This window comes from Pyxicephalus adspersus, chromosome 6 (genome assembly GCF_032062135.1).
Source record: "Pyxicephalus adspersus chromosome 6, UCB_Pads_2.0, whole genome shotgun sequence".
Taxonomy (NCBI): Eukaryota; Metazoa; Chordata; class Amphibia; order Anura; family Pyxicephalidae; genus Pyxicephalus; species Pyxicephalus adspersus.
The window spans coordinates 19959659-19986207 of NC_092863.1; the positions used below are offsets into that span (position 1 = coordinate 19959659).

At 36.8% G+C, this 26549-nt stretch overlaps 1 protein-coding gene across 1 annotated transcript in view; it reads right to left on the bottom strand.

Moving 5' to 3' along the window:
• Nucleotides 1–1485: 1485 nt before the first annotated feature.
• Nucleotides 1486–26549, bottom strand: part of TBKBP1 (TBK1 binding protein 1) — a 55062-nt gene continuing 29998 nt past the window's right edge. Inside the window, exons 7-9 of the mRNA XM_072414893.1 lie at nt 19239–19348; nt 13358–13986; nt 1486–11402 (exon numbers count right to left, since the gene is read on the bottom strand). Coding sequence (XP_072270994.1) covers nt 11274–11402; nt 13358–13986; nt 19239–19348 — 868 coding nt within the window. The 3' untranslated portion in view covers nt 1486–11273. The remainder of the gene's footprint in view (nt 11403–13357; nt 13987–19238; nt 19349–26549) is intronic.

Genomic DNA, 26549 nt, shown 5'->3' on the forward strand with positions numbered 1-26549 from the left:
TTTATGCAATCTTTTTGTTCAACCCACTGAATTAAAGCTGAAAGTCTGCAGTTTAACTGCATCTGAGTTGTTTCATTTAAAATGAATTGTGGTAATGTACAGAACCAAAATTAGAAAAAAGTTGTCTCTGTCCAAATATTTATGGACCTAACTGTATAATAATATATTGTGGTCACTGCCCGTTATAAGTCTGCTTTGTATAAAGACAGATGATTTTTTGAGCACCAGTGTAATAATTTTCTCAGGCTTTCACACGTTTTACATCTATGAGGCAAGATAGCGCGGCCACATAGATGTGAATTAAAACGTGATACTGTGCGGTGGGGACAGGCAACCTATTCAAATGTACATGCACTTTTTTGCCTAAATTCTTACCTCAATGCATGCTACATGGAATGCAGTGTAAGCCATCTGGAAGTTGCACTGGGGTGCTTTTCAGAATGCATGCTGGGGTGGAATGGCACCGCTGCTCACCAACAATTGACTCGAGTGTTACCTTGTGTTGTGGTATAAGTGTGAACCCAAATTGAAGTTTTAAATAAATATTTAACTGTTACTACAATAATTGTCTTCTTTTTCTAGGTTTGGCTATAGTGACAGAAAACTTTGACAGTGCATACTTTGCTATAAATATTAATTAATTTTATATGCCTGTTTGAGTCATTTTAGTTAAAAAAAACTTTTTTTTAGGTAACTCTAGCAGGGACATGTGCATTTTCATCAAGCAGCACTGGGCTTGCTTTGACTGGCTAAAGGTTTTTTTTACTGCCAAGGAAAGGGAGGTATTAGCAGGCAGCAATGCTGTCACCATTTTTACAATTGGAAGATACAAATTTACACTGCTCCCAATGGCACTGGACCTTAGATAGGGAAACATGAGAATAATAAATGTTTTAACAATGAAACATATGTATTGATTAACTATTATAATTTAGATTACTGCACTTTTTTTTCCAGCCATAATTTCTAACCTAAATAAGGGTCCTATCACTTGCATATGTGTCCCCTTTCAGGAAATAGTTAAACATAGACTATGAATGATAATTTCATATTTCAGTATCTGAGTGTGAAGTAGGAGTGTAAAACCACATACCACAGCTTCTGCCTGCAACCCCTCTAAAATGTACCACACCATCGCTTTATAAGTCACTCCCTGCACTCTACTCTTCACTATTTACACCAAACAACACCCCCTTGCTGAGATGAGTTTGAAACTCTGCAGTATAAAACCACAGAACCAAGTCACTGTTCACTTTGTCCACCCCCACCCTGGTTTGACTGCTCCTATGTCGTATGTCCACTTTCTCCTCTGTACTGTTTTTTTCTTGAAATACACCTCTTCTTTTAGTAGGAAACCTTACTATCAGATGGTAATTCCAAAACTAAACCTCCAGAATGTGAGACGTGGGGGTGGCAGTGGTGACCAGCACCAAAGAAACACCAATTACAAATACACAAGGATCAAAAAGCAAACAACAAGCAACATCATACAAAAAACATTTTTTTTATTTTCAGGACAGAAATATGCAAAGGACTGTGAGAGCAGCTGAATGGTCTGCAGAGCACCATGTTACTAAAAGTTCTGCTCAGTGCAACAGAACATATCACATTATCCATTGCAGATGACTTTATTATATACACATTCCCTAAGGCAGTGCAAGGAGCAGTTTTCTGTTAATGCGGGCCATATACCTATTGATGTAATCAGTTAAATAATTTCAATATCATGATTGATTGCACCCCATTTTTTATTTTTTTCACTACAATTTTAATTACTCATAAACAACTTTGAGGCATTGGACACAAAGGAGAACAAATGTGATGTTATTGCAGATTTGTCACTAGGAGAAAAAATTCTACTGTTGTGATTATTGTATTTTTTATGGTTTGATTTTAATGCAAAAACCACTGGATGGATTGTTGTTCTGCCTGCAGGTTTAGATGTACAATCTGCACATCTTTAAGAGGAGACATATTCCCTTCAGAAGTGCTAGTAAACAATACATTTCGTTTTAATGTAGCTACATTTTAGAAATATAAATTTACTTGTTTTGGGGGTTATTTCATACCAAAAAGTCTCACTTATAAAAGCAATATATCTGAATACAGGTCCTCTAGAAAATCTCAGATGTGTGTGCCATCCACACCAACCAAATATATTTCATTATTTTTTTGTGCCGGTACAGGCCATATGATTGGCTACTATAGACCAAGATAACAATTAGTGCAATGAGCAATAATAATAGGAAAAAGTGCAGTACTCCCACTGACCAACATAATTATATATGTAACAGTTTAATGCAGTAAATGTATATAAAACGTATTGTAGATTGGTTGGTTTTGGTTACTGCACACTAATCATTGTTATTAAATTTTACATTCCCATTGTAGCAGAATAGTTTGTCACACATTAAAACCACAGGAAAATATCTCACATTAAATATAGCAGGGCAGAATGTGATGAATAAGTGATGCATATTCCCACTTCTGAGGTTTCCCTTCCAGCTACACCTTACCATCTGTGGAAATTAGTAGTATTTAAATGTGTAGTATTCATTATGATGACGATCAAGATCTGAGAAAATGTTCAAAAATAAATTAACGATTTAAATAGAACATGCAGAAACACTGGAAAATGCTGTCAGTTAACAAATGGGTATATGACTTTTTATCATGTATTTGAAAGAACATAACCACAACTCCCATTTTAATGAACCATTTGAAAAATTTGGATCCTTTAAAAAATGTAAAGCCAATTGGTAAAACCTTATAACTCTTTTTACAGGGAGACAAAGCTTTGCCTGTTTTCAAACTGAGCTCCTGGACTTGCCACCCTTGCTCACTGGTTTCTACAAGTGATTATTTTAACACATATTATATAGGCATGGTTCACATGTTTATTAAAACCATCATGACATGGCAGTAATACACAGTGGTAGCTGTGACAAAAACAAAAAGCAGACACGGGGAGACAGAGGTACTCTGTAGTCCTAACACAATTCTTGTCCTACAGTGATAACACTGGGTCTCCATGCAAAGTGAGTGAGTGTTATCATTCCAAGGCTATGTACACACATTGGATTTCTGTTGCTGGAAATTGTTTCTTGAATAAGGCAAGGGCTGTACACATGGAGAGGGGAGAAGGCAAGCAGGAGGCACGCATTGTGGAACAGCTATACACATTTATGTTCAAAAACAAACATTCTAGCATGTGTACATGCCTTAGATTTAGGTATAAATAAAACTAGTAAGCAATACACTGTATTCATTGTATTTTTGCTCTTCGGTTTAAACTTTAAAGCACTATGAAACATTTACTTTTTCTGATCTGCCTTTCTGATATAAGTAAATGATTTGGAATAAATATTTAAATTAGACCAGCAATAAGTTTCTTTAATTTCACCAGATTTTACCTTATTCAATGATTCACACATATTGCTTACTATGAATGGTGGTATTAGTTACACTTGCAATGAAATACTTGGTACCAAGAAAGAAATGTGGAGGCTGCAGTTTCAGACCCCAAAATCCTACTTGCCTGATACCCTTATTATTTTTATATTTATTGGTCCAAAATATATATAAAGAATTCTGATTTTTCTCCATTTAAAATTTGCTGAGTTCTTTTTTAAAAGGTACAATGTACCCAGGTAGAACAATGGTAGTCCCCATTTATTTCTCACACATGACGTGCGCAAGACAAACTGTTCAGCCTCTGCATTAAAGAACATTGTTTGCCATCAACCACTGCAGTGTGGTTTGTTACAATGCTGGCACCATTACCCCATATGCACAGTGTATAATAAACTCCCAACTTATATTACAGGGCAAAGTAAGCAGTGTACTGCATTGCAGCACACCATACTCCATACAAAAACGCACAGAAATTGCCTGCAGACCGCTGCAGCTCACAGTATCACATGACCAAACATTGAAGGAAGACAGTAGACCAGCACAGCCAGAAATACAGACACTTGTTGTGCAGGCTCAGTGAATATACACACACATATATATGAACATATAGGTATGTATATGTATACATTACATATAAAATAGGGGCTGAGGTATAACATGTCAGGGAGCAGGGACTCCCATCAGGAAGCTTTGTGTTTAACTCCCTGCATGCCAGGGCCTGACCACAAATCTGCATGCGATGGAGACATTTCTTGACAATGTGTTGCAGGCTGATCTGGCAGTGAGAGGGTAAAGAGGTGCAGAGAGTTAGTAGTCCTTTGAAGTAAAGTAGTCCTTTAAATGGCACATTCATTGTAGCACTGTAATGTCCTTTAGTCTTGTGTCTCCTCTAAAAACTTCTACAGGTTGATTTCTGCAAAGATGGTATCAGCAGCAACACTTATAGGTGGACAGACTTGGCTGTGTTTTAAGCCCAATATAGAGTTTACCTACAGAGGTTTTATCATGCACACAAACGACCATAGAAACATTTCAGACTCACTAAAATAATGGCATAAACAAACCCGCCTGAAATATACAGTATATTAAAAGTGTAAGAGAAGTTATTGTGTAGGCACAATATTACAACCCCCTCCCTATTGCCCCATCCCTCCGCTTCTAAAAATTGAAAAGCATTCTCCCTTTTTCATAAGAGGTCAACTACTGGCATTTTTTAGGTATCAGTTGTCATGAAGCAATCATTATGTTATAAAAGAAAAGAAAAGGTGTCTTTTTGTACTTATTCTGGAATCCATTTTGCAAGTTCAAGGAGGTATAGAATAACATTGGTGCTATGTCTCCCAAACCTTGATAAAAAGGGTTTTTGTTGTACTCATTGTAAAATAGGTTTCACATTTAATTTTATAACAATTCAATAAACGATAAGAGAAACCAAGATTTTTTTTTGTACTCACTTTAAATCTTTTTTCTCAAGTTCACTGGGTAGCTGGAATACCTATGGTATGGTGTCCCCCAATAAACACTAAGAAAAAGAGGGACGTTTTTGGCACAGAATCTTTTGAGTTCAAAATGCAACACAGCTACATAGGTCTCCTGTTCCCCTAATGACCAATAATAAGGGAAAACTACAGACAAGTGCAATACACTTGTTAAAGGTGCATCAGAAAAATCGAGGCAGAGATCATAAAATCACCAGTCCTAAAGTAATTCAACAGGCTAGAATATATTCCCACCCCACAGCATCAGTATACATCTGAAATATGAGTTTATGGCATACTTACTACATTCAAATTTACCATAGACATTTCCTACAAAAAGCAGCTTTTTAAAGTTTTAAAGTAATGCTCCAAATAAATTAAATGAATATATTGTATAATAGCCAATTTGAAGGGATAGTGGATAACACAGCCTTGTACAAATAAAATGGCCATTTCCATCAAAACTATTGCAGTAGACAACAGTGGGATGACACTTCATTTTTATAGAGTATACAGCCAATCTCCAAAAATGGGACTTCATTTGAGTTTTGGTATTCATGTGGTAACAGAAAAAAAAACACCAATAGAAAAGGTTAAATCTTTTCATATTAGCCACTTTGGATTAGTGAATCTGTACTTTTACAAGTGGCCTCACACTAGTTGATGGGTAAAAACAATGTAAACAACCCATATCTTCTTGATGTTGTTAGGTTACTTTGTTACCACCATGCACCCATAAACTAACAGAGCCGACATGCAGCTGGAAGTGCTCACTACAGCAGCGGTCGCCAACTGGTGGGCCGCAGCTCTGGCTGGTGCACCCCCGAGCGGGGTTAGGAGAAAAACCTCACTGGGAAGGCGCACTGGCCAGAGCTGCGGACCATGTCCTTCGTACAGGTCGCAGGAGTGACACACATCTCCCCACGCATCCGTGGTCGGGGACAGTAAATTTAGTGGTCCGTGGGTTCGAAAAGGTTGGCAACCACTGCCCTACAGTATAGGCTGTTGGGGAGCACATGCATTCGCATCAATGTTAGACTGACCTATTACAAAATATTGATTAGGAATGCCTTAATTTCTAACAGATTACAATTAGATTTCTTTTTTATTGAATCTAACTTCTAATCTATATAGTGTACAACCACTTTTAGATGCAGAAATCCCTAAGTCAATGAGAGATAATAAGAAACAAGTGGTTGGATCCATCTGACATCTACTCAACAAAAAAATTAAAATGGTCTAGGTGGATAAACTGTGAAAACTGGATTAACTGGTAAAAACTAACTGCTAGGCACTCTGCTGCAAAACAAGAAGCGTTAAACTACAATTTGGCATTCCACCCCTAAAAACATCATACGAGGATGGGAAAGATAGCTGGGTCATTGTTAGGGAAGAGCAGAGGGCAGATATGTGTACAAATAACTGGTAAGAAGCAGCCATGTAACTGGAGAGGGGCATGCCAGGAAATGTATTGTAGGACAGAAAACAAGTCCAACAATATATTCCTTGATCCTAATGTAGAATTTTCTGATATGCTGTAGAATCCCTTTTTAATTCTTCCCTGTATGCCTATGGGGAATAACTGAAAAGGGATTGTACAACAAACTACAATGTGGGTTTTAAAACATTAAAGCAGCAGTAAATACCAAGTAAATAATATGTGCTGCAACACACAAAATACATCTATTTACAGAGGAAACTCTTTCCATATACAAATTTAACCTAATTTAGAGTCTGATCTACAGTACAGTGATAGCTCGGCTAACAAAGATAACTCGTTCCAGAATTACACTCGTTAGCCGAAATCTTTGTTAGCCAAAACTAAACTAAAAAACAGCTCAAAGTTTGCTATCGCACATCCACAAATGCATTTGTTAGCAAAGTTCATCTTTGTTAGCTGAGGCCAAAACTCAGCGGAAAAAAAATCTGTGTTAGTTGAAAAATTAATTAGCAGGGTCATTCGTTAGCCGAGGTATCACTGTATACATTTTGTGATCTGAAAATTTCTGTTCCACATTAGTTTTCCTCTAACAATTGGCTCTCTTTTGACATTCCTTCTTTAGTAAACATCACCAACTCAATTCATAGTTACTTGTTAAAGACTTAAAAACATAAAAAACCCACTGCAGTCAATGTAGTCTAATGTAAAAAAAATGCATAGTGTTCTTATGTCATGGGTGTATTCATTGTTTCTAATAAGCAACAGTGGATACAGTAATAGTAAAACCTATAATAAAGTTTTGGTTTCCACGTTATATCAAATGTTTCTGGAGACCTGGTAGTATCATACAATTTACGCCCCTCCCACCTTAGGTCTTTTCTTAGAGAAATTACAAAATGTATTTCAAATGGACTAGATAGAAGTATCTTTGGATAAAGAACAGAAGGCTGACTCCCTCTTTGTAGTATGGGAGTCCTACATTGCAACCTTACCTGAATACCAAAAAATGCATTGTATCCACATTTGATCAGATTTAGACTCAGATTGATCAGATTTAGGTATGCCTAGCGGCTGTTATCTAATGGCCCTCCGACTGAGATCTAATTCACTGTAACCTTCCTCATAGTCATTTGTTGTTTCTGAAAAATAAACCCTGTGACCATTGTACCTCTTTAGTTTAAGTCGGTATAGTCTTTTGCAATTTTTTTATATACAATTGTTTGTTGTTTCCTTTATTTCCTCACGAAAAAAAAACAACAAAAATGTTTTGGTCGACATTTAGGTAAAGATACAAGCTAGGTTAGATGCTGCTTTGAGTTGAGTGGTATGTTAAGTTTGTAAAGCTTTGTGGAAAGCCAAAGAAAAAGTGAGGAAAGTTAGAAGAAAAACTGATGTATAACAGTTATGCAGGAACAATATTCTAAAATTACCACGGCAGCCCAGACAAGTGGAAAGAGGAAGCTCTGCAACAGCCTACTTGGTAAAATTCAACAAACGAAAAATGTAAAAGGCCGCATCTAGCTGATTAAAGGGATAGTTTTAAATTAAAAATGTATCTTAAAAGTACTCCTAAATAGGCAGATTCAGACATCTAGATTCGGGCAGTCATGAATGTGAAGTGATACATTTTAAAGGACTACACAACTTATTAGTTACTTTAATTAAAATCCTGTGCAAAAATGTGAAGAAAACAACATAAAGCAGAGACTACCTACAGTGCAAAACAAATGTTAATATAGTCATACATGTGCAAATATTAACTTTTCCTATAAACATTTAGCTTGCCCCCACTCCTCTTGCCTTGGAAACCTACCCTTAATTTGACGGGTGGCTACCTGACCAGTTGGAAGGAGCAAACTGATCTCTGCTTGTATATTTTTTTCCCCAAATGCTCTGCTTGAATGAATGTTTACATTAATCATTGCTGACACATGGAAAGATCAAAATGTGACATGGCTGTGCATTGTTAGAATTCCTATTTTATTTAAAAGATGAGCCCTAGTTTTTATCAAAAATAGTTCCATTTAGCCAAGCTTTTTATCAATCGTTTCAAGAAATTATAATTTATTTGAGAACCTATGTCAACCTATTACTCTCTTTTTGCATACTTAAAAGAGACAACTGGATTCTCTGGATTAGTTCACTAGAAGCTGGTTACACTATGAGATCAGTTTCTATTGAACTATTAGGCCACATGCTCCAGCATCGATACGCTAATTCATCAAGGCATTACAAGGAGCAAGAATGCTATGAAAACTGTAGTATCACACAGAAATATGATCCTGTTTAAGTCAGTTCAGTTCACATTAAAATTGCTTTTTTACTGCCTTTTTAGATGATATACCCAAAGCTTGTGTTTCTATGTGGAGTGTAATCCAATCATAGTGATGTTAAAGTCTGAAACACGTGGTGCCCACCAGGCATGTAATTTAGATAACAATAACAGTGATTGCATATTTCAATTTAGGCATTTTAAAGGAAGATAATTGGGGACAGCCTGTATTTAAACTAGTTATTAACAGAGGCTGTGAAGGACCATTTGTTATAGATAAGCCGCAACTGTTTGTGCACCTTTAGAGTTGTATAGGCAGGCACTTAGTGTGTCTCTTTGTCTTCAACTGAACTTGTAGACTAGGCAGAGCTTTCATTGGTTTGCAAGTTGGGAGAAGTTTACATAAAGGTAACAAAATTGAGGCAAGATGCAAGAACTTGCTGCTGAAAGTCCACTAACCAACCTGATGAAAACCAAAAACTCAATGATGACAGAAGATAGTTTTAGTATAAGAAATGATACACATCTGCTTACTGAAATTACAGAGATAGCTGGAATGTTTTCCTCTTCCCAAGGCCAAATGATATACAGCAGTACACAGAACCTTTTTGTGACCAAGAAAAAAAAACATTCCAATCTAAAAATAATCTAGTAGTAAACTAAAGACATGAAACAGGCAGAAAGGAATAAAGATGATTATAAGTAAATTTTGCTAACTGAAGCTGATGAGTAGCATTGCTCAGAAGATACACTGCATGGTTTTAGGTGTTCCTGACTTGATCCTCAATATGTTGGCTGTGAGTTTCATCAATGTCATGTCAAATTAATTAGTTGGACTTGTTAATCAGCTTGAGAACTTTCAATAAATCTGAATAGGAAGTCTGGCCTAGATGGTGCAACTAGTTCAACTATGTCCTTCCTTCCACTACTTTTGTAGGGTGCAGAGTGTTTTCTATAGAGAGTCTATAGAGATGCCTGCACTATTAATAAAAAAAGAGGTTTACATAGCTCATTTAGAAAAAAAGAAGGAGGTGAGTATTACCATAATAGTGTAGATTTGCATAGAAGTGTTTATCGTCACTTTAACCTAGTCATATTGGTATTTAAACCATGGTATTTATGATAAGGACATTAAATACCATGTAAAATATCCCTTGAAAGGTGCCTTGGTAATTGAACAGCCTATATTCCCTTAATAAATCACCCCCATAGTCTCAAAACAAAACTATAAATAAAACTAACATAACCACAACTAGCTGCACATACCACTACTGCTGCAGCAGAATATTACTTGTTGGTGACAACCATCATTTTGACTGCTTTGCAAGCTTGACACAAAGTAGAATCAAAATAATTATTAGCCACTTACGAAAGAGAAATACAGACTTTAAATGTTAGAATTGCTAGAAAAATTCAACCTAAAAAGAGACATTAATCAGCCCTATAAGGTCTTAAAAAAGCAGTTGACTTTTCTTCAAATCAATGAGCTGAAACATTCTGCAGCAAAGTTGTGCTAGGCTGCAACTTAGAACTGCAGGCTCCCAAAAACTGATTCTAAAATGTGTTGGTTGGGCAGGAAGACTGTACAAATTACTGATGCTGAAATGCTAAATTTCTGCAGATGTTGACAATTTTGAAGAACTAGTGCTACTTTATGCTTAATCATTCATCATTTTTGAAATCCCTGTATCACAGAGGTAGGGGATGACATAAGAATCATGTAGAAACTGCACCTACAAATAAATACAAGAATTACCTATGAGTGTAATATATACGAGTGTGGCTGTACATCATGCAACCTAGGGAAGGTGGTATTGTGGTGCAGCTCAAATAAGCAGTTAACGGTGGAGCCTCTCTTGAGCAAGCTATACTCTGTCATCATTTCATTTAGAAAATGCTTGTAAGGTTTATTCAATCAATTTTGAGACACCATACAGCAATCAACAGGTCCTTGTCCTACAGATTTAAATCCAAAACTTTCTTCAAGGCCCGCAGCACTGACAAACTACATAAAAAATGGAAAACACGTCTTGTCAATAGTACAGGTCATCTGCACATACTGTAAGTTACAAGCCCTATTTTTTTTTATTCTCTATTATTGGAACCCCAAAAACAGATGGTAATAGCCACATTATACAAATACAAGAAACCTGCGGCAGTAGAGCTGTTGTGGATGTCAGTATCTGAGCATGTCTATTACCCACAGGTTCAAAGAACATGTTAGATTTACAATTCCACAGCAACTGCAGTGGTAAAGATGCATAAATATGCTCAGAACCATTCATTATAAAGTGCAATGTGTTCATTTCAGTGTGCATATGTATACCCACCCTTCGTTATTGTGTACATTACAGGTGTCTAGATACTCAGCATCATTATACTGTGCAGTGTGTAAACTGAAGTGATTGAACCTCATATTCTGCTCATCATGAGAAAGCCTGACTTTAAAATGCAGTTCCTTCCCATTCTCCATCATTTTACTGCACTTCATGGGTCAGTATACAGATAGTCAGAATCACTATGCAATATAATATAATTAATCATTAGTAATGTATAAGTTAAAGGGTTGGTTATTATAGGCGACTTTTCACTTTGTTTTTGACTACGTTGGACTCCATTGCTTGGAGCCTCTGAGTCACAAACACCAAACTTGAGTGTTATAATGCTGTTAGATCTTGCTGTTCTCTAGATGGGAGTCAATATGTTTTATTAGGACGTCATCAGGGTATCCCACTGGAAATGCCAGTTGGCAGAGAGGACAGCTCCTTACTTCTGAATCCACTGTCTCCATCAGTAACTAGAAGTTCGAAAAAAAAAAATAGTTAAAAACTTTATGAAAACTTGACCAGTATCCTCTGACACTCATGATAAATGTTTGGCAATCTGGGAGCACTGGATTGCATACCGCCATCCTGGCCTCTCACCTAAAGCTGCGTACACACTGCCAATTTTTGTCGTTGGAAAGGATCTTTCACGATCAAGGGAGTGCACGATGCATGAACGGTGCTGTACATACAGCACCGTTCATGCTCTATGGAGAGGGGAGGGGGAGAGCGACGGAGCGGCACCCTGCTGCTCGCTCTCCCCTTCACTTTCATTACGATCGGCTGTCGTCCATCGTCCGTGGATCCGGCAGGTCGGTCGTCCGGACGATGGACGACACCGACTGTACACACGGCAGATTTTCGCCCGATAATTGGCCGATGCCGATTATCGGGCGATAAAAATCTGACGTGTGTACGTAGCTTTAGACACTGACTAGATTGTGAATGGCTGTAGTCTTACAATCCCTATGCTTTAGGTTCTGACAAAAAAAATGTGTGAAGCCCCTCTCCTTATGTCTTTATCCCCACAATATCCCTTCACTCTCTCCAATTCCACAATATCCTTTTTGTGGATTGGTGCCAAAACTGGACTGCATATTCCAGTCGTGGTCTGACCAATGCAGAGGCAAGGACAAGGGCAGGATTATGTCTCCATCTCTGAAGTCTATTCTTAACTTTCTAGTACTTTCTAAGTTCCAACTTCCTGGTACTTTGCTAGCTTTAGATATTGCAGCTTGGCATTGCATGCTATTATTAAGTCTATGATCTACCAGAACCCCCAGATCCTTTTCCATTTCTGACTCCCCCAAATGTATTCCCCAAAGACAGTATTCCGCACACATGTTGTTAGCCCCCAAGTGCATAACTTTACATTTAGCAATATTAAATGTCATTTGCCACTTGGCTGCCCAATCAAACAATGCATCCAGGTCTGCTTGTAGATTATAGACATCCTGTATTACATAGTTTGGTGACATCTGCAAACACAGAAATTGTACTTTTAACATTGTTACCTTTTCCTTGTTACTGTTACAGGCACATATTCAATTAAAAACATATTTTACTAGTCCACCAGATATGCAACAGGTAAATCTCCCAAATGCACACTTTAAAGCATTACAAACTCTGGTTGTAGCCTTCATGCTGTGTCTACCATGACTTTGCAATGTTTAATCTCTGGTTAAGTGTATTGTGGGCTCTGTGGGATCTATCTGCATGTTGTGGCTGAGTATGCAATCTGCATGTTGTGGCTGAGTATGCAATCTGTATGTTGTGGCTGAGTATGCAGTCTGTATGTGTACTCCAAGTGTGGAGTATGTCTCTGTGTGGTCTGTATGTGTACTCATACAGACATGCAATAATTGGTAATAAAATTAACAGAATGAATTGCATTGTTTATTAAGTTATTTTGGACTTATCTTATGTAGCAGTTTAAAATTCAATAGTACCTATTCAAAGTGACAGAAAATCACTTAATTAATCCCTACCTCCTGCTGAGCTGCTGCAGAATACATAGTGTTTCCAAGTATGAGGAAGAATCAAAGCATGAGGGAGAATGCAACATTTTCCCTTCATGCAGTGCTTGGTTTCAGTTGGCAATCACCAGGCCTAGATTATCCCATAAATAGAAGGATGACATTAACCCTGTGTAAGTTCTGACACCACTGTGGGGTGTGGACAGAGCAATGGAGCAGTGAAATACAGAAAAGGTGAATAAAGGTGGGTCAAGAGTGAGCTTAAAAGAAACTCTAAATGGGCAAGGTGTCTTTTTAAAGGAGTATGAAATTCAGGCAAAGTTTATGAGGTCATGCCAAATGACAATTCTAATATGACAAAATGGGGTAAGGTATATAGTACAAAATTGTCATGTGTAATCAAATGTGTTTTTTGTTCCTACCCCTAATGTTGCTTAAGCTTATCAACTTACATTGATGGAGGGCCAAGACTGTGCATGTTCTGCACGTGAGTATGATACGGCGATTCTTCTGCTTGCTGCATCAGGTATAGGGAATCCAGCACAAAAGGAAGCGCAACGTACTGCTCCAGGCTCCGGACTGGGTGGGGATGGAGGACTCCACTCATCCTCATCAGAGGATTGCTGTGGGGGCTCATGGAAGCAGGGAATAGTAGGTGGGCTTCCTGCATATCCTTCATTGTAGGATCGCTGTTTCGGTAAGGTAGCTGTCCCTGCTGGCATCCATAAAGAACGTGGTGTTCGTGGATACAAAGCAGGCTCACTAATTTCAGAATAGCTACGGCGTGCTTGGAAAGATGCTTTAGCTTGATGAGCTGAAGGTTTTGGATAAGGAACATCAGTACCCACAGGCGATGGACATGGTGAAGGTACAGGTGATCTACGTGAGGGTGAGGAAGGTGGCACCGGGGAACGGCGTTGATGGACTGGAGATTGTGGGACTGGAGATCTTCTCTGTAAGATGGGAGATGGGCATTGTGGAACAGGGGAGCGACGCTGTGAAGATGGTGAATGGCGGAGAGGGGAAGGAGAATGACGGAGCTGGCAGGGAGAGTGCCGATGTGGAGGAGAATGCCTCTGACCTGGAAAAAAAAGACAAAAAAACTTGTAATAAACATTAAACCTTTCATAATCTTTCCAGCTGTATCTGTAGTCAAAAACAGATCAGATATTTTTAGGTCAGTTACAGCTTTTAGGTTGGCCATAGACCATACCCGTGGTGGTAATATGTCCATTTTTGCCAAGATTGCAGTCCTATCAAAAACATAAAATGGTGATTTCAATCTAAAATTATCTGAGCTGAATCTGGCTAAAAAAATCTTGCTAATAAACAAATTGTCATAGTTTATTTTTTTCTTTTTAAAAGCACAAGTCATCAGATACAAACATTATAAGCACTGACCCATCAAAGCCACAAAAAGAAGTTTAAGTTTCCCTCACATCTATACATATACAGCAAAATGCATTTAAGGCACAGGTAAACACAATTGCAAGTCAAGTAACAGGGTTAAACTATTACAGACTATATATAGCATCATCTTCAGGAAGCAATCGAAAAAATAATCACAAAACTAGAAACTAGAATGGAGTCCGGACAGTGCCTTTACATGGAACCTAGGCTCAAGGGTGGTTCAGAGGAAGCTCTTTTAGATCAGGAATGATGGTTCTCTGGATAACTGTAGATATCTCACGCATGAATAAAGAAAAATCTTTACTAAAGTCTTTTTTTTTTTACATAGCAGAGCTGTCAAACATATATCCAACTTCCTAGGCTTAATGGTAGTAGGAGTTATTCTGGGCTGGTCTATAGTTTTTTGCCAGTCTACAATTTTTCTGTTGGCAGTTTAATCCAAAAATATAAGCCAATTCTGTACCTGTCAGATTTTCAAGTGCCTATAAATAGTGTAAATAATCAGAAAAACCACTTCAAGAGGCAATGGAACTTCACATCTTTTTGAGACAACATTTATAGTGATGTCATTGAATTGATAAAGTGCAATGGCTTTGTTGAGGCAGTTCATATAAGGATATCAAAACAGTACTATGAATCCAACTTATGACATCAATGCAAGTGTAGACAAGTCCAAGGTTTTAATAAATTGTTTCCAATTCACTTTGGTGGGTTAACACCCAATGTCTTGCTCAAAATGATGGAATTCTCGTAATGTTTGTATGTATGTCATTGCTGATCACTGATACCTATCTTATTATCCAGATTATACCTGTTGCATTAAACACTCTTTATCTTCCGGTTTTAATGCAGCACAATCTCCTAAAAATTATGGAATTGCTTAAATCCTGTTTCCAGTCACATCCACTGAAAAAACTGTCTCAATGTAGCCTTTCTCCAAGGCTTCTTCAGTCACTCCTGTGCTTCTCTCCAGAGAGCTCCTGTCACTAATATCCCAGGTTAAAGATGAACCTTTTCCCCTGACAATTATTTCCAAACTATCAAAACATTGAAGCTTTTACTGGCACTGTGAATACTAGTAAATCCAGCATAAAGCAACTTCTATATATTGCCTCATTGCAGGTTTCAATATTAATAATATTAGAAACTTTACTCACACTTGCTGTTATGGGAATTGTTTGAATCATTTTTAAAGGCTTAATTTACTCCCAATGCTGCTGAAAAGATTAAGGTTGTTCCCTAAAAAACATCTTTTTGTATAACTCTGTTTTTAATTTTAATGTAACATTATTTTTTTTCATTCTCAGTTTGACACCTAACTTTGTACAATTGCAGGTTATTTATTAAAATGGAACCAAAGGCCCACTTTAAAAAATTAAGGATCAGGCAAATGGTTTTTGAAGAAAGTGACAGGGGATGTCCCTTCTGCAATAACCTGTTTTACCTGCCTGATTGCATCAGTAAAATGAAAAAAAGTGTCACTTAACCTGACCTGAGAGTCAAAAATCTCTCAATTATCAAGCAACCCTAAAGGAAATCTAGGGCTCCATGGAATCCTGGTTGGAAAACACTGGTTTAAATGATACTACTTATTCACCCACTTTTAGTTTAAAATAGATAATCCTAATAAAGTTGAGTCTAAAATAAATAGGATGCTCCCAGTGCTGAGCTCTTCTGAAAATGATAGTTTGGCGGCCATCGAGCTACTGCAACTTTAACTGTTGCATGTCCATTTTTCGCCAGTAACGTGGTGCACTGCAATTCTAATAATACCCAGACAACTAGGGCTGCATACACACGTCAAATCATTGTCGCCCGAGAGAAAGCCATGCTCGTCTGAGGTGAATATGTCCCTGTGTACAGTACAAGGGTGTACTGAGAAGTTCCTGGCTTTGGCCCCTTCTAGATGAGATAGAAAAATGAGTGTGGGGGCAGATGACAGCCTAATATCTTAGTATGTAACTGTGCAAATATCAGCTTAAAACTGTTTTTTCTTTTAGTAAGAAGCTGTGATGGCAGAGGCACAAGCAAGTTTCACGTCAATGGAGTTACAGGCTCTCATGAAGTTTTTGTTTCACCACGAAAAGTCAGCAAAGGACATTCACACTGAGATGTCACAAACACTGGGGGAGAAGTGTCCTTCCTACAGCACTGTCAAAACCTAAATATCTTGTTTCAAGACCGGGCATTTCACCGTTGAAGATGAGCCCCGCAGTGGGCGCCCCCCAACCTCAACTGACCCGGCAACCTGTGATGCTGTCCATGAGCTGATTATTGAGGACTGGGGAATATCCGCAAAAAAAATAGCCTAGATACTTGACATCTCACTGGAGCGTGTTGGGTTTGTTATCACCACTATCCTAGACATGCGCAAGCTTTCGGCGAAGTGGGTGCCGAAATGTTTGAACAGTGATCAGAAGAAGGAACGAGTTGAAGCATCCAATGCCATTTTGGAGCTGCACAGGACTTTTTGGCCAGGTTGGTGACTGGGGATGAAACCTGGCTCCACATCTGTGATCCTGAAACCAAGGAACAGTCAAAGGAATGGCGCCAGAGCAGGTCCCTGCAGCTGAAGAAGTTCTGAACCCAAAAATCTGCCAAAAAAATCATGGCATCCGTTTTCTGGGACAAACACGGTATTCTGTTGGTGGACTACCTACCTCAGGGCTCTAGTATCATCAGACAGTATTATGCTAACTTTCTGGACCAGCTGAAGGAGGCAGATATGACGAACCGCCGTATAAAGTTGACCAAAGGGATCCTTTTTTTGCAGGACAATGCACCTGCCCACACGTCCAACGTTGTGGCTGCCAAATTAAACACCCTTGGTTTCCAAATGGTCCACCATCCCCCCTACTCACCTGACCTGGCCCCTTCGGACTATTATCTGTTCCTGAATTTGAAGAAACACCTGACGGGGCAACGTTTTTAAAACATTTCTGACTTTAAAATACTGCTGGTTTGCAGCTCAACCAAAGGACTTACATTTGAACTGTCTAGAAAAGCTGCAACTACGCTGTACCAAGTGCAAAAGTCTCAGGGAGGAATATGTTGAATGAATGTGTTATTTCATAACTCTGGCTCTCTTCTTTCTGGGTAAAGAACCTCCTCCTAGTTCCCCATTGTTGCTTGTTGATCCATCCTGGAGAATCAATGAACCACTGTGCATTGATCAAAATGGTGATGTGTGTACAGAGCTTATTTGTTTATCAGTCTGAAAGTAATCACAAAAGTTTGTTTCCAGTCACAGAAATTCTATGCCTAACAGTTTCAGAGATGAGATCAGGTATGTTATGATCAGATATGTTATGAATAAATATCAGAAATTATTATTAGATTATGAATAAGGATCAGATATGTTATGAATAAAGCAGTCACTGATGGGCACGCAAGTTATTTTTATTTAATTTCTTTTTTATTAGTAAATCATGCCTATTATGTAAGATGATTAAGGTGGGACAGGTTAAATAAACATTTGAAATATGAAAAAGTTAACTTTTCCCTGCCAAACAATTTGTAATTTTGGTCATTATGTGATATGACACATTTGATGATGAGGAAGACCACTGCTTAATGGACATAGGTCATTACTGGGAATTAGCAAATCTACCTGGGTATGGGTTGCAGAAGGGGCATCAAATCCTGCATAAAATTCTTATCTGCAAACTTCAGTGAAGTCTACTATGGTGATAATTTAGGCCTTTATGAGCCAAAAAAGCAAGTTATTGTAAAAAATAAACAAAAAACAGTAAACAGGCAAGGGTAATTTTAAAGCAAATTTAAAGCTTACAAAACACAAATATTTTTAAAATCTACTTGGGAAATGCCTTCAAGCTATAGATTATGTTATGAAACCGTATAATTTTTAAAGACAGAATCATCAACACCAAATTCTGGAATCAGTTATTTTGCATGTGTAATACAATTTAATTTAGCTAAAATACAGTAATAGCAACAGCCCAATATGAAAAAATGACATTTTAGTAGTAGTAGTAGTTTTGGTGGCGGTGCTTGATATGTTTAATGAAGTGGTAATAAGCCTGAATTGACTGGTGGAAGTAGCAGTCAGAAATAAATCTAAAAGCTAATAAAAAATATTTATTAAAAAAAAATAAAATAAAGGATGTTGGAAACAAATATTTTGATAGTAAAGAATGTGAACTTCTTTTTCCACAGTACCACAGTAGTGTAACCACAAATAATGTACAGTGCCTGTACAGCGCAACTGTCCTCAAGAGCTGAAAAAAAGCTGCAATTTAACCATTAGCAAGTCCATTCAGAGCTGCATTTTGTCTAAACCCTTTTCATTGGTATCCCTATTGTATAAACCAGTAGTAATTTTCTGTCCTGGACTGCCCCAGAAGGGCAGATTCCAAGCCACCTGCCAGTGGCTACAAGCCCTAAATTATTCTCTCCTTATGCTGTTAAAGATAAAGAATGTTGGTATTTTAACAATATTGTTCCTTGGACTTCAAAATTTTAACATGCTAACTTATACAAAAGTCACTTTGGTGACTATTGGTATTTATTGTTCTGCTTTGAGCACATTTCCATGTATTAACTATATGCAAAAAAGTACATCTAGGGCCAGTTTTTTAATTTATAAATAGTAGGAAATGGTAAATGGTCCATTTTTGTATGATTTCATGATAACAAAAAAAAATAGATTTTCCTGCCTTTTAGTCCCTGCAAGAATGGTTAATACAACAAAGAGAGGAACAATCCTCCTGGAAGTGGCACTGATTAAGAAAAAAAATATTTGGCTTTAGAAATGCTTTATTACTCTACAAAAGTAAACGTTGGTTTTGGTTTAAAACAATAAACACTGCTTATTGATGTCTCTATGTTTTAACTTGTTTTGTTTTTTTGTTTTTTTTCTATTAGTTTTATTCATATGGTAGATAGGCATTGCTATATTATTACCTGATTGCTCCTCCAGCAGTGACCTCAGAATCCGTCCTTGTAAAGCAGTAAGGTCTCGAAGACGGTAAAGTTCCTCTGTCAATTCAGTGTATGCCAGAGCCAGATTCACCCTAGTAACATAAAAATAGTATATTACCATACTGTCTGATAACTCAGGCTAAAGCCTTCAATACAACTTTAAGTAATTTTCATGTATTACATTATCCATAGTGGTTTAGTGGATAGCACTCTTGCTTTTACAGGACTAGGCTCCCAGATCCAATCTCAACTAGGACACTGGCTTCATTGAGTTTGTATGTTCTCACTATCTTTGAGTGGATTTCCTCTGGGCACTCAGGTTTCCTCCCACATTTCAAAAATATGCAGTTAGGTTTATTGGTAGACCCCCAAAAAGTGGCCTTAGACCAATAATGACATATGACTATAGTACATTAGATTGTGGGCCCCTTTGAGGGACAGTCAGTGACATAACTTTGGACTTTGTAAATCACTACACAATAGGTCAGTATAAAACTGTCTGTGTTTATTACAGTAACTGAAGCCTCTTCTTTTATTCTTTCATTGCAGATTGCTCATTGTAACACAGGCAATTCTTTTAATTAACGTAAAGTAAAAAAAAATTCTTTAGTCTGGGAATTTCTGTTGTAAAGGTGAAAATTAAAATTAATTAAAATTAAAGAACTGTCATAAAAAAATACAGTTGCCTAATTGCACATACTGGCATTATGTGCATATCATTGGCAGATGTTTTGCTATGCACACAAGCACTATTTAAAAAAAACACACACACATTGTACTAGCTGTAACTGTCATCTACTCAATGCCATGTCTAGATATAAGCCATTTATCTAGATTGAAACGTTGCTGTTACATTGTGCTGCCTAAACCCTAGAGTAGCACTAAACAAAAAATATTCACTCTTTTAACCAAAACAAAATGAAAACCACAATACAGTAAAATTATCCTTAGTTCAAAACAAAAGCCCTTACCTCTGGCATAACTATTAATTTTTGTGATTTTTATTCCTTCTGTATTTTTGATGATGTCACAAAAATAAAAGGTGAGATGTAATCATATCTGTAATCAAATTGTACTGGAAGAATATTTTAGAGATAAAAAATAAATGAATGTGGATGTCCTCCCTCTACTGTAGGGAAGTGTCTACAAACTCTGGATGATATGGTTGCCATTTAGGACAAAACCTATAGCACAGTTACCAAGTAGTAGTATAAAGGATATGTACCCCTGAGGACCAATAAGTAAGGTATAGCTTTGTAGTCGCATGTAAGAATTTACAATACCATGTACACTACATTCCCATGATATGACAAAAAGATGCATAACGTGGTTACTGTGATAATCAATGAATAGCAAAGGGTACCCCCACGTTTTCTTGAAAAAATACATTTTTGGGAAGGGAGCCATTTAATTTAAATAAATAAATATATATATATATATTGTGACACCAATGCAGGATTGGTGGTGGAAGGGAGATATATTTGCCCAAGATTCCTCTTTTATGTGAAGTTATTTGCCCAAGATTCCTATGTGAAGTAGCAGGTGGAAGACTCTCACCTGTGAGATAATTAATGAAGAAGTACTAAGGGTGGGAATATAAAATAGAGCCAGGAGCTCAGTCAGTAGTTCAGCTGTTTGGAGACACAGACAGGTGGACTGTGTGAGAGAGCTCTGTTTGGAGAGACACAGACAGGTGGACTGTGTGAGTGAGCTCTGTTTGGAGAGACACAGATAGGGGTTCTGTGTGAGGGAGCTCTGCTGGAGACACTGGTAGGGGTTCTGTGTTAGGAGCTCTGCTGGAGACACAGACAGGGGTTCTGTGTGACGGAGCTCTGCTTGGAGACACAGTCAGTCTGAGTGAGGGAGCTCTGCTGAGAGACTCAGAAAGTGTGTCTGGTTGAGTGAGCTCAAAAGTGAGTAGAAGGTTGCTGAAAGCTTGGTTTTGAGCTGACAGGGAGAAGCCCTCCACCTGATAGACAGGGACGTCTGATGTATAGTAAGTGCCGGACAGGGGCAAGGTTTCTATTTTAGCTTGATAGCTAAAGTTTGATCACATACATACTGAATGAGTTGTAGGAATGATGTATCTCCCCATCTCTACCCACAAGGACTCATGCAAATGCCATTAAAAAAGAAAATTATTTAGGAGAAAACAGTTGACAATGAGATAATGAGAGTAAGATAATCATTTCTTTTAGCATCTTCACTCCTCGTTTTAGGGAACCATATGTGCTTATGACATTTGATTTTTGCTAGTTTTATTATACCGAAGTTAGCCAATCAATTAGAGTAAACTGCATGGAAGATTTAGCCAGGGGGTAACAGAAAAAATACATACTCACAAACAATGAGTAATTCTTTTTGTAAGTATTTTCTGTGCAAGTAGCATGGTTGGGGTGGATATTTTTAAAGAGACATTTACTTTTTTTAACTCAGTTCATTAAAAAAGCTGTTCTATTATATTTTCAAAACCATATGTAAGATTTCATGAGTTTAATAGACCTAAATTAAAAGTTTATGCCCACAAAAGGTGCATATGTAGCATGGATGGTGTTGGAGGTCAAGAGTATGCTCCAATCGGCTTCTGAGCCATAAAGAGAAGTAAAACTGCAGCACAGTCAGGGCTGATGAATGAAAGTAGTGTGCCTTCAGTGCACATATGTATGAATAGTGACGTGCATCAAAAAATGTGCAAACTTGGCATTAAAGTAAATTCTGATAAAAATTAAATCAGGTAGCCAGCCAGGCAGCATGTAAAGTTAGGGTAACATGGATATCTAATAAAGAGGGTTGTGGGCTATTCTTTAAAACAGAAGCTTCATGCACTTCTTCTACCACTCTGGGGGATTCCTAGCTTTTTGTGTAAAGACCTAAAGAATCATGGATCTAGCCCCTCCAAAATAAAGGGTCTTTATGACTAAGAGGTGTCATAATTATTCAGATCATTTTAATTTAATAAATCTCTTATTTGTTAGCTAGTTTACTTCCTCAATAGACAAGTTTAAACCATTTGTTCAGTATCAGTGGGCAAGTATAGAAAGTTATGATAGGATTGTGAGCTGGTCTGTGGTTTGCACAAGATGATTAGTAATGTTTCCTGCAGTTCTAAGTATATTGCTCATTCTTGAGATTTGCCCTTTTCATTGACATCAATAAAATGTCGTCTATACAGGTCTATGTTAGAATCAAAAAAGCCTCCATTTTGATACAAAACTAGCATACAAATGTGTATCCTCACTGACAATTGATCCAGTTTCATCATGAAACAGTGGCTTACCGGTATGTGGTAGAAGTTGCACTTCCATTTCCAGCGAGGCTAGACCTTAAAAATGTCTGCCTTTGTTAATCTCCATTACATGAGGGCTGATGGTATTATTAGTTTACAAATAGAAAATTCAACTACATTTTTGACATAATTAATATGACATTTCTGTTCTTACTGAAAATATTTTTTACTCGTAAACTGTTATATATTTTATCTTAGTTTACTTCTGGTAAAATCCCCATAATAAAGAAATATCTGACTAAATTGTCACACCATGGCTCATAAAGGCAGTTAAAAAATTTGGATCTAAAGAGGAGCAGTAAAAAATTCTAGAATATAAGTAGAGTAACCAACCCTTTTTAACAATACAACCTAAATATTTGTGGTATATACCATAGCAGTGCTTGTTAAATGTGTGCATATTTCTCCCTTTACTTTTATCTATATTTCGTTCACCCTCCCCCTTTTCCCAAAAAAATACGATAATGACATTAAATTGTGAACAACAGTGTGAGTCTTGGAAAAGCAAATAACAGGAAACCTTGTCGTTGTTAAACATAACTCTAGTCAATTATATGTTTTACGTTTTGATTAGTGCCACTGTAAGGTTTCCACTGTTGTCCGCATCTTTCCTAGGAAGATTTAATCTTAAATTTGTCCTAAGACAACAGGAAGTGAGAGGAACCCCACCCCTAACCCCTGGTATAAAGGATATGTGCCCTTGAGGACCAATAAGTAAGGTATAGCTTTGTAGTCACATGTAAGAATATACAATAACATGTACACTACATTCCCATGGTCTGACAAAAAGATGCATAATGTGGTTACTGTGATCATCAAAGAATAGCAAAGGGTACTCCCAATACATATCTTGATTCAATTTTTTTCACGTTTTCTTGAAAAAATCAATTTTTGGGGAGGGAGGCATTATATATATATATATATATATATATATATATATATATATATTTATATATATATATATACACAGACATACACATACCTACATATATACATAAATGAGTTGACTACATCTGTCATTACAGAAAAATGAAAATTTGTACCTATCAAAACATCTGTTACGCAGGTACATCACAGGTATTTCCCTACATATCTGCGTTAATGGTTAAAATATTCATCACACTATAGAACATTAGATAATAACATTTAACTTCCTAAACTTTTATTTTTATTTTTGTACAAAGTGGTGTAGAAATAAGTGGTGCTTCTGTCACCAGAACAAGAAATCATAGACAATTATAGGAAACTATACAATAATATTAACACTTACTATTAAAATAATCTCTAAAAGAGAAAATTTCAGGAGCTGTAACCTTTACTAATAAAATGTATTTGCATGGATGAAAATAAAAACTTGGCAGAAGCTCTGGCTCTTTTCAGATCAATCATATAAAAAATATAAAGTTTGGCTGTCCAACTACCTTGTTACTTACTCAGCGGTCATTACCTATGATTATAAGTAATAGTGATACATTTTAGTGAAAATTCTATCCTGACTTGTATGCTTTATTGTATGCCTTTTTTATAATGAATGCTATTGTTATAAACAATTTTAAATGTATCACTACAAAAATAATAATTAAAAAATGAAAACATAACAAAAGCCTAATTATAACGCAACTGATTTTTTTTTTTTTTTGTTATTTTAAATTCACATCGCCCAGGACTTATTTTAACGCAGTTGAAACCTCAAGACCACATGTTTGAATACACAAAGCAAACAAGATTGCATTTTTCCACCTCCCCAATACCCATCCAGTAAAACATAAAATAAAAAGTATTTACAAAGTTTCACTTACAGAAGCTGACAGGAACTGAAGTTAGAACTTGAATCAAGTTCAATTTTAATCAGATTCAATTGAATTGAATCAGATTCAATTTTAGTGCCATTTTAAACAGATTTAATTATGAACTAAAATGTATTATTTATAGTAAAACTACATTTTCTAACACTTTGCTCTTCTCATTGAATAGAAACATGCATGAATCATGCAAGGGGTTAGTAGAGAATGGCTGTCCATGGCTGCCCTCTTGCGTGGCTAAATGAATGTAAACAATGATGAGGTGTGCTGTCCTCAACTGAGCAACAAATCACAATGGTATTACCTTTGAATGAGCAATTGTCAGGAGTGGCCTCCTGCTTGACAATCAAACCTCTAGCAGCGAGCTTTAATTTCATTGCTGCTGGTGCTGGCTCTGAAAAAAAAAGACTGCATTCCAGCACAAAGGGATTTTTTTATTCTAGCTGACCCAAGTATTAACTGAGATGTGTTTTTGACAGTCATTTTTTTGGGGATTTGAAGCATGCCAAATCAATAGCCCAAACTTAATTAAAATGATGCCACAAATAATCATCTAAAATTACCAACACTTTACATATGTTCACCAACACTTTATGTATGTTTAAAGAAGATTGTAGCCATATAAATGCACTTGCAAAAACAAAGTATTACTGTCTGTGATCCTTTTTAGTATTTGTACTAACAATTCAAATTTGAGACAAAACCCCCATCTCTATAAATGCTGCAAAGTATAACCAGGAATGCTTTATTGGAAAAACAGTAAAGCACTTACAAAGAAGAATGAATCCACACAGCCATAGCATAAAAGAACATAGGAAAAATAAACACTTGTAGGACATAATTCATCAAAGCCAAACCACTGTGCAAAAGACGTGTGCTTTGGTTTGTAAACAGATTTTTAAAAGCACTAAGTAAATGAAAACCTTTAAACTCCAAATGATAATTCTGTTTGACACAAGAGATAAGGGACTGAACTTGGACCTCAGCTTTTAAATCACTGTCAGATAGTTATATCACTATACTTACCAATGTGGCTTCCCCACCAAATCATTCTATAGCCCACTTGTCTACTACTTACCTGACTTTCACATATTTTATATTTCTCTGTGTGTTTTTTCAGAGCTTGTTCAGAATTTGTAATTGTTAGTTAACATAAACAAGTATCACAGAAAAACTTGATTTCTACTTTATAAAGGATGCACTGTAGGAAGCATATTATATAAAATAAAACAATTTCTTTTCATACGTCCATAGCTCTAGAACACTGAAGATTTTGCTGCATATGGTTACTTTTAGATTTACAATGTCCAGTGGAGCTTTATCTGCAGATATCATTTCGTGTGGTATTTATGCTCAGTTTTGTGTGGTTTAGAAAACCATTGCACCTTGAAGATCAGATACCTAGCCCTGTAGCATGCAGATCTTTCTTCCTGATAACACATACTTGCTACATCTATGTACTGCCTTTTCAAAAATAGTTAATAGTAATATTATAGATATATATAGCCATTCAAAGCTGCACAAACAAAATCTAAAAAAATGCACTAAAAGGCTAGGCTAAAATACTCCCTATAAGCAAACAGGGCTGATCTAATGAGTCTCCTGCTGTATTTTTACTGTGCAGTCAGCAAGCTGAGGTTGAATACCACTAATACTCTTAAAGTGTTTTTCTGTACAAGGATTTCTAGAATTTACAATTTAATTTAAAAATTTGCAACCAGGCAGAGCTAAATTTTTGGCATTCTTACTTGCCTGATCGCCCCTCTTTATCTGTCAGAATCGATGAGCTTCCTTTTTAGTTGCCGGGACAGAATGAACTACTATGCACCTACACAGTCATCCCAGTCAAGATGGCCAAAGATCAGAACAAGAAAAGTAGAAGGAAGTCCCAAAGTCCCTAGTCACAAGCTCAAACTCTGTTGACATGCCATAATAAAGATTTACCATAATCATTTCACCATTAAGGACTACAAATACCGATCAAGTCAAAGTCAGATTATCATTACTGGAATACTTGTACTAGGTTACAAAGGCAAACTATTAACACAAAAGGGTCAACATTACAGCTAAGCAGATAGCAATTGCAGTTTTCATGTTTCTTTCCAGACAGGTATATCCTAGTCAAAGAATGATAATTGTCATGAGAAGCTGACAAGCTGCAAAGTCTGTAAGTCAGCCTCTTCTAGTTGTCTGCATGGTAAAACC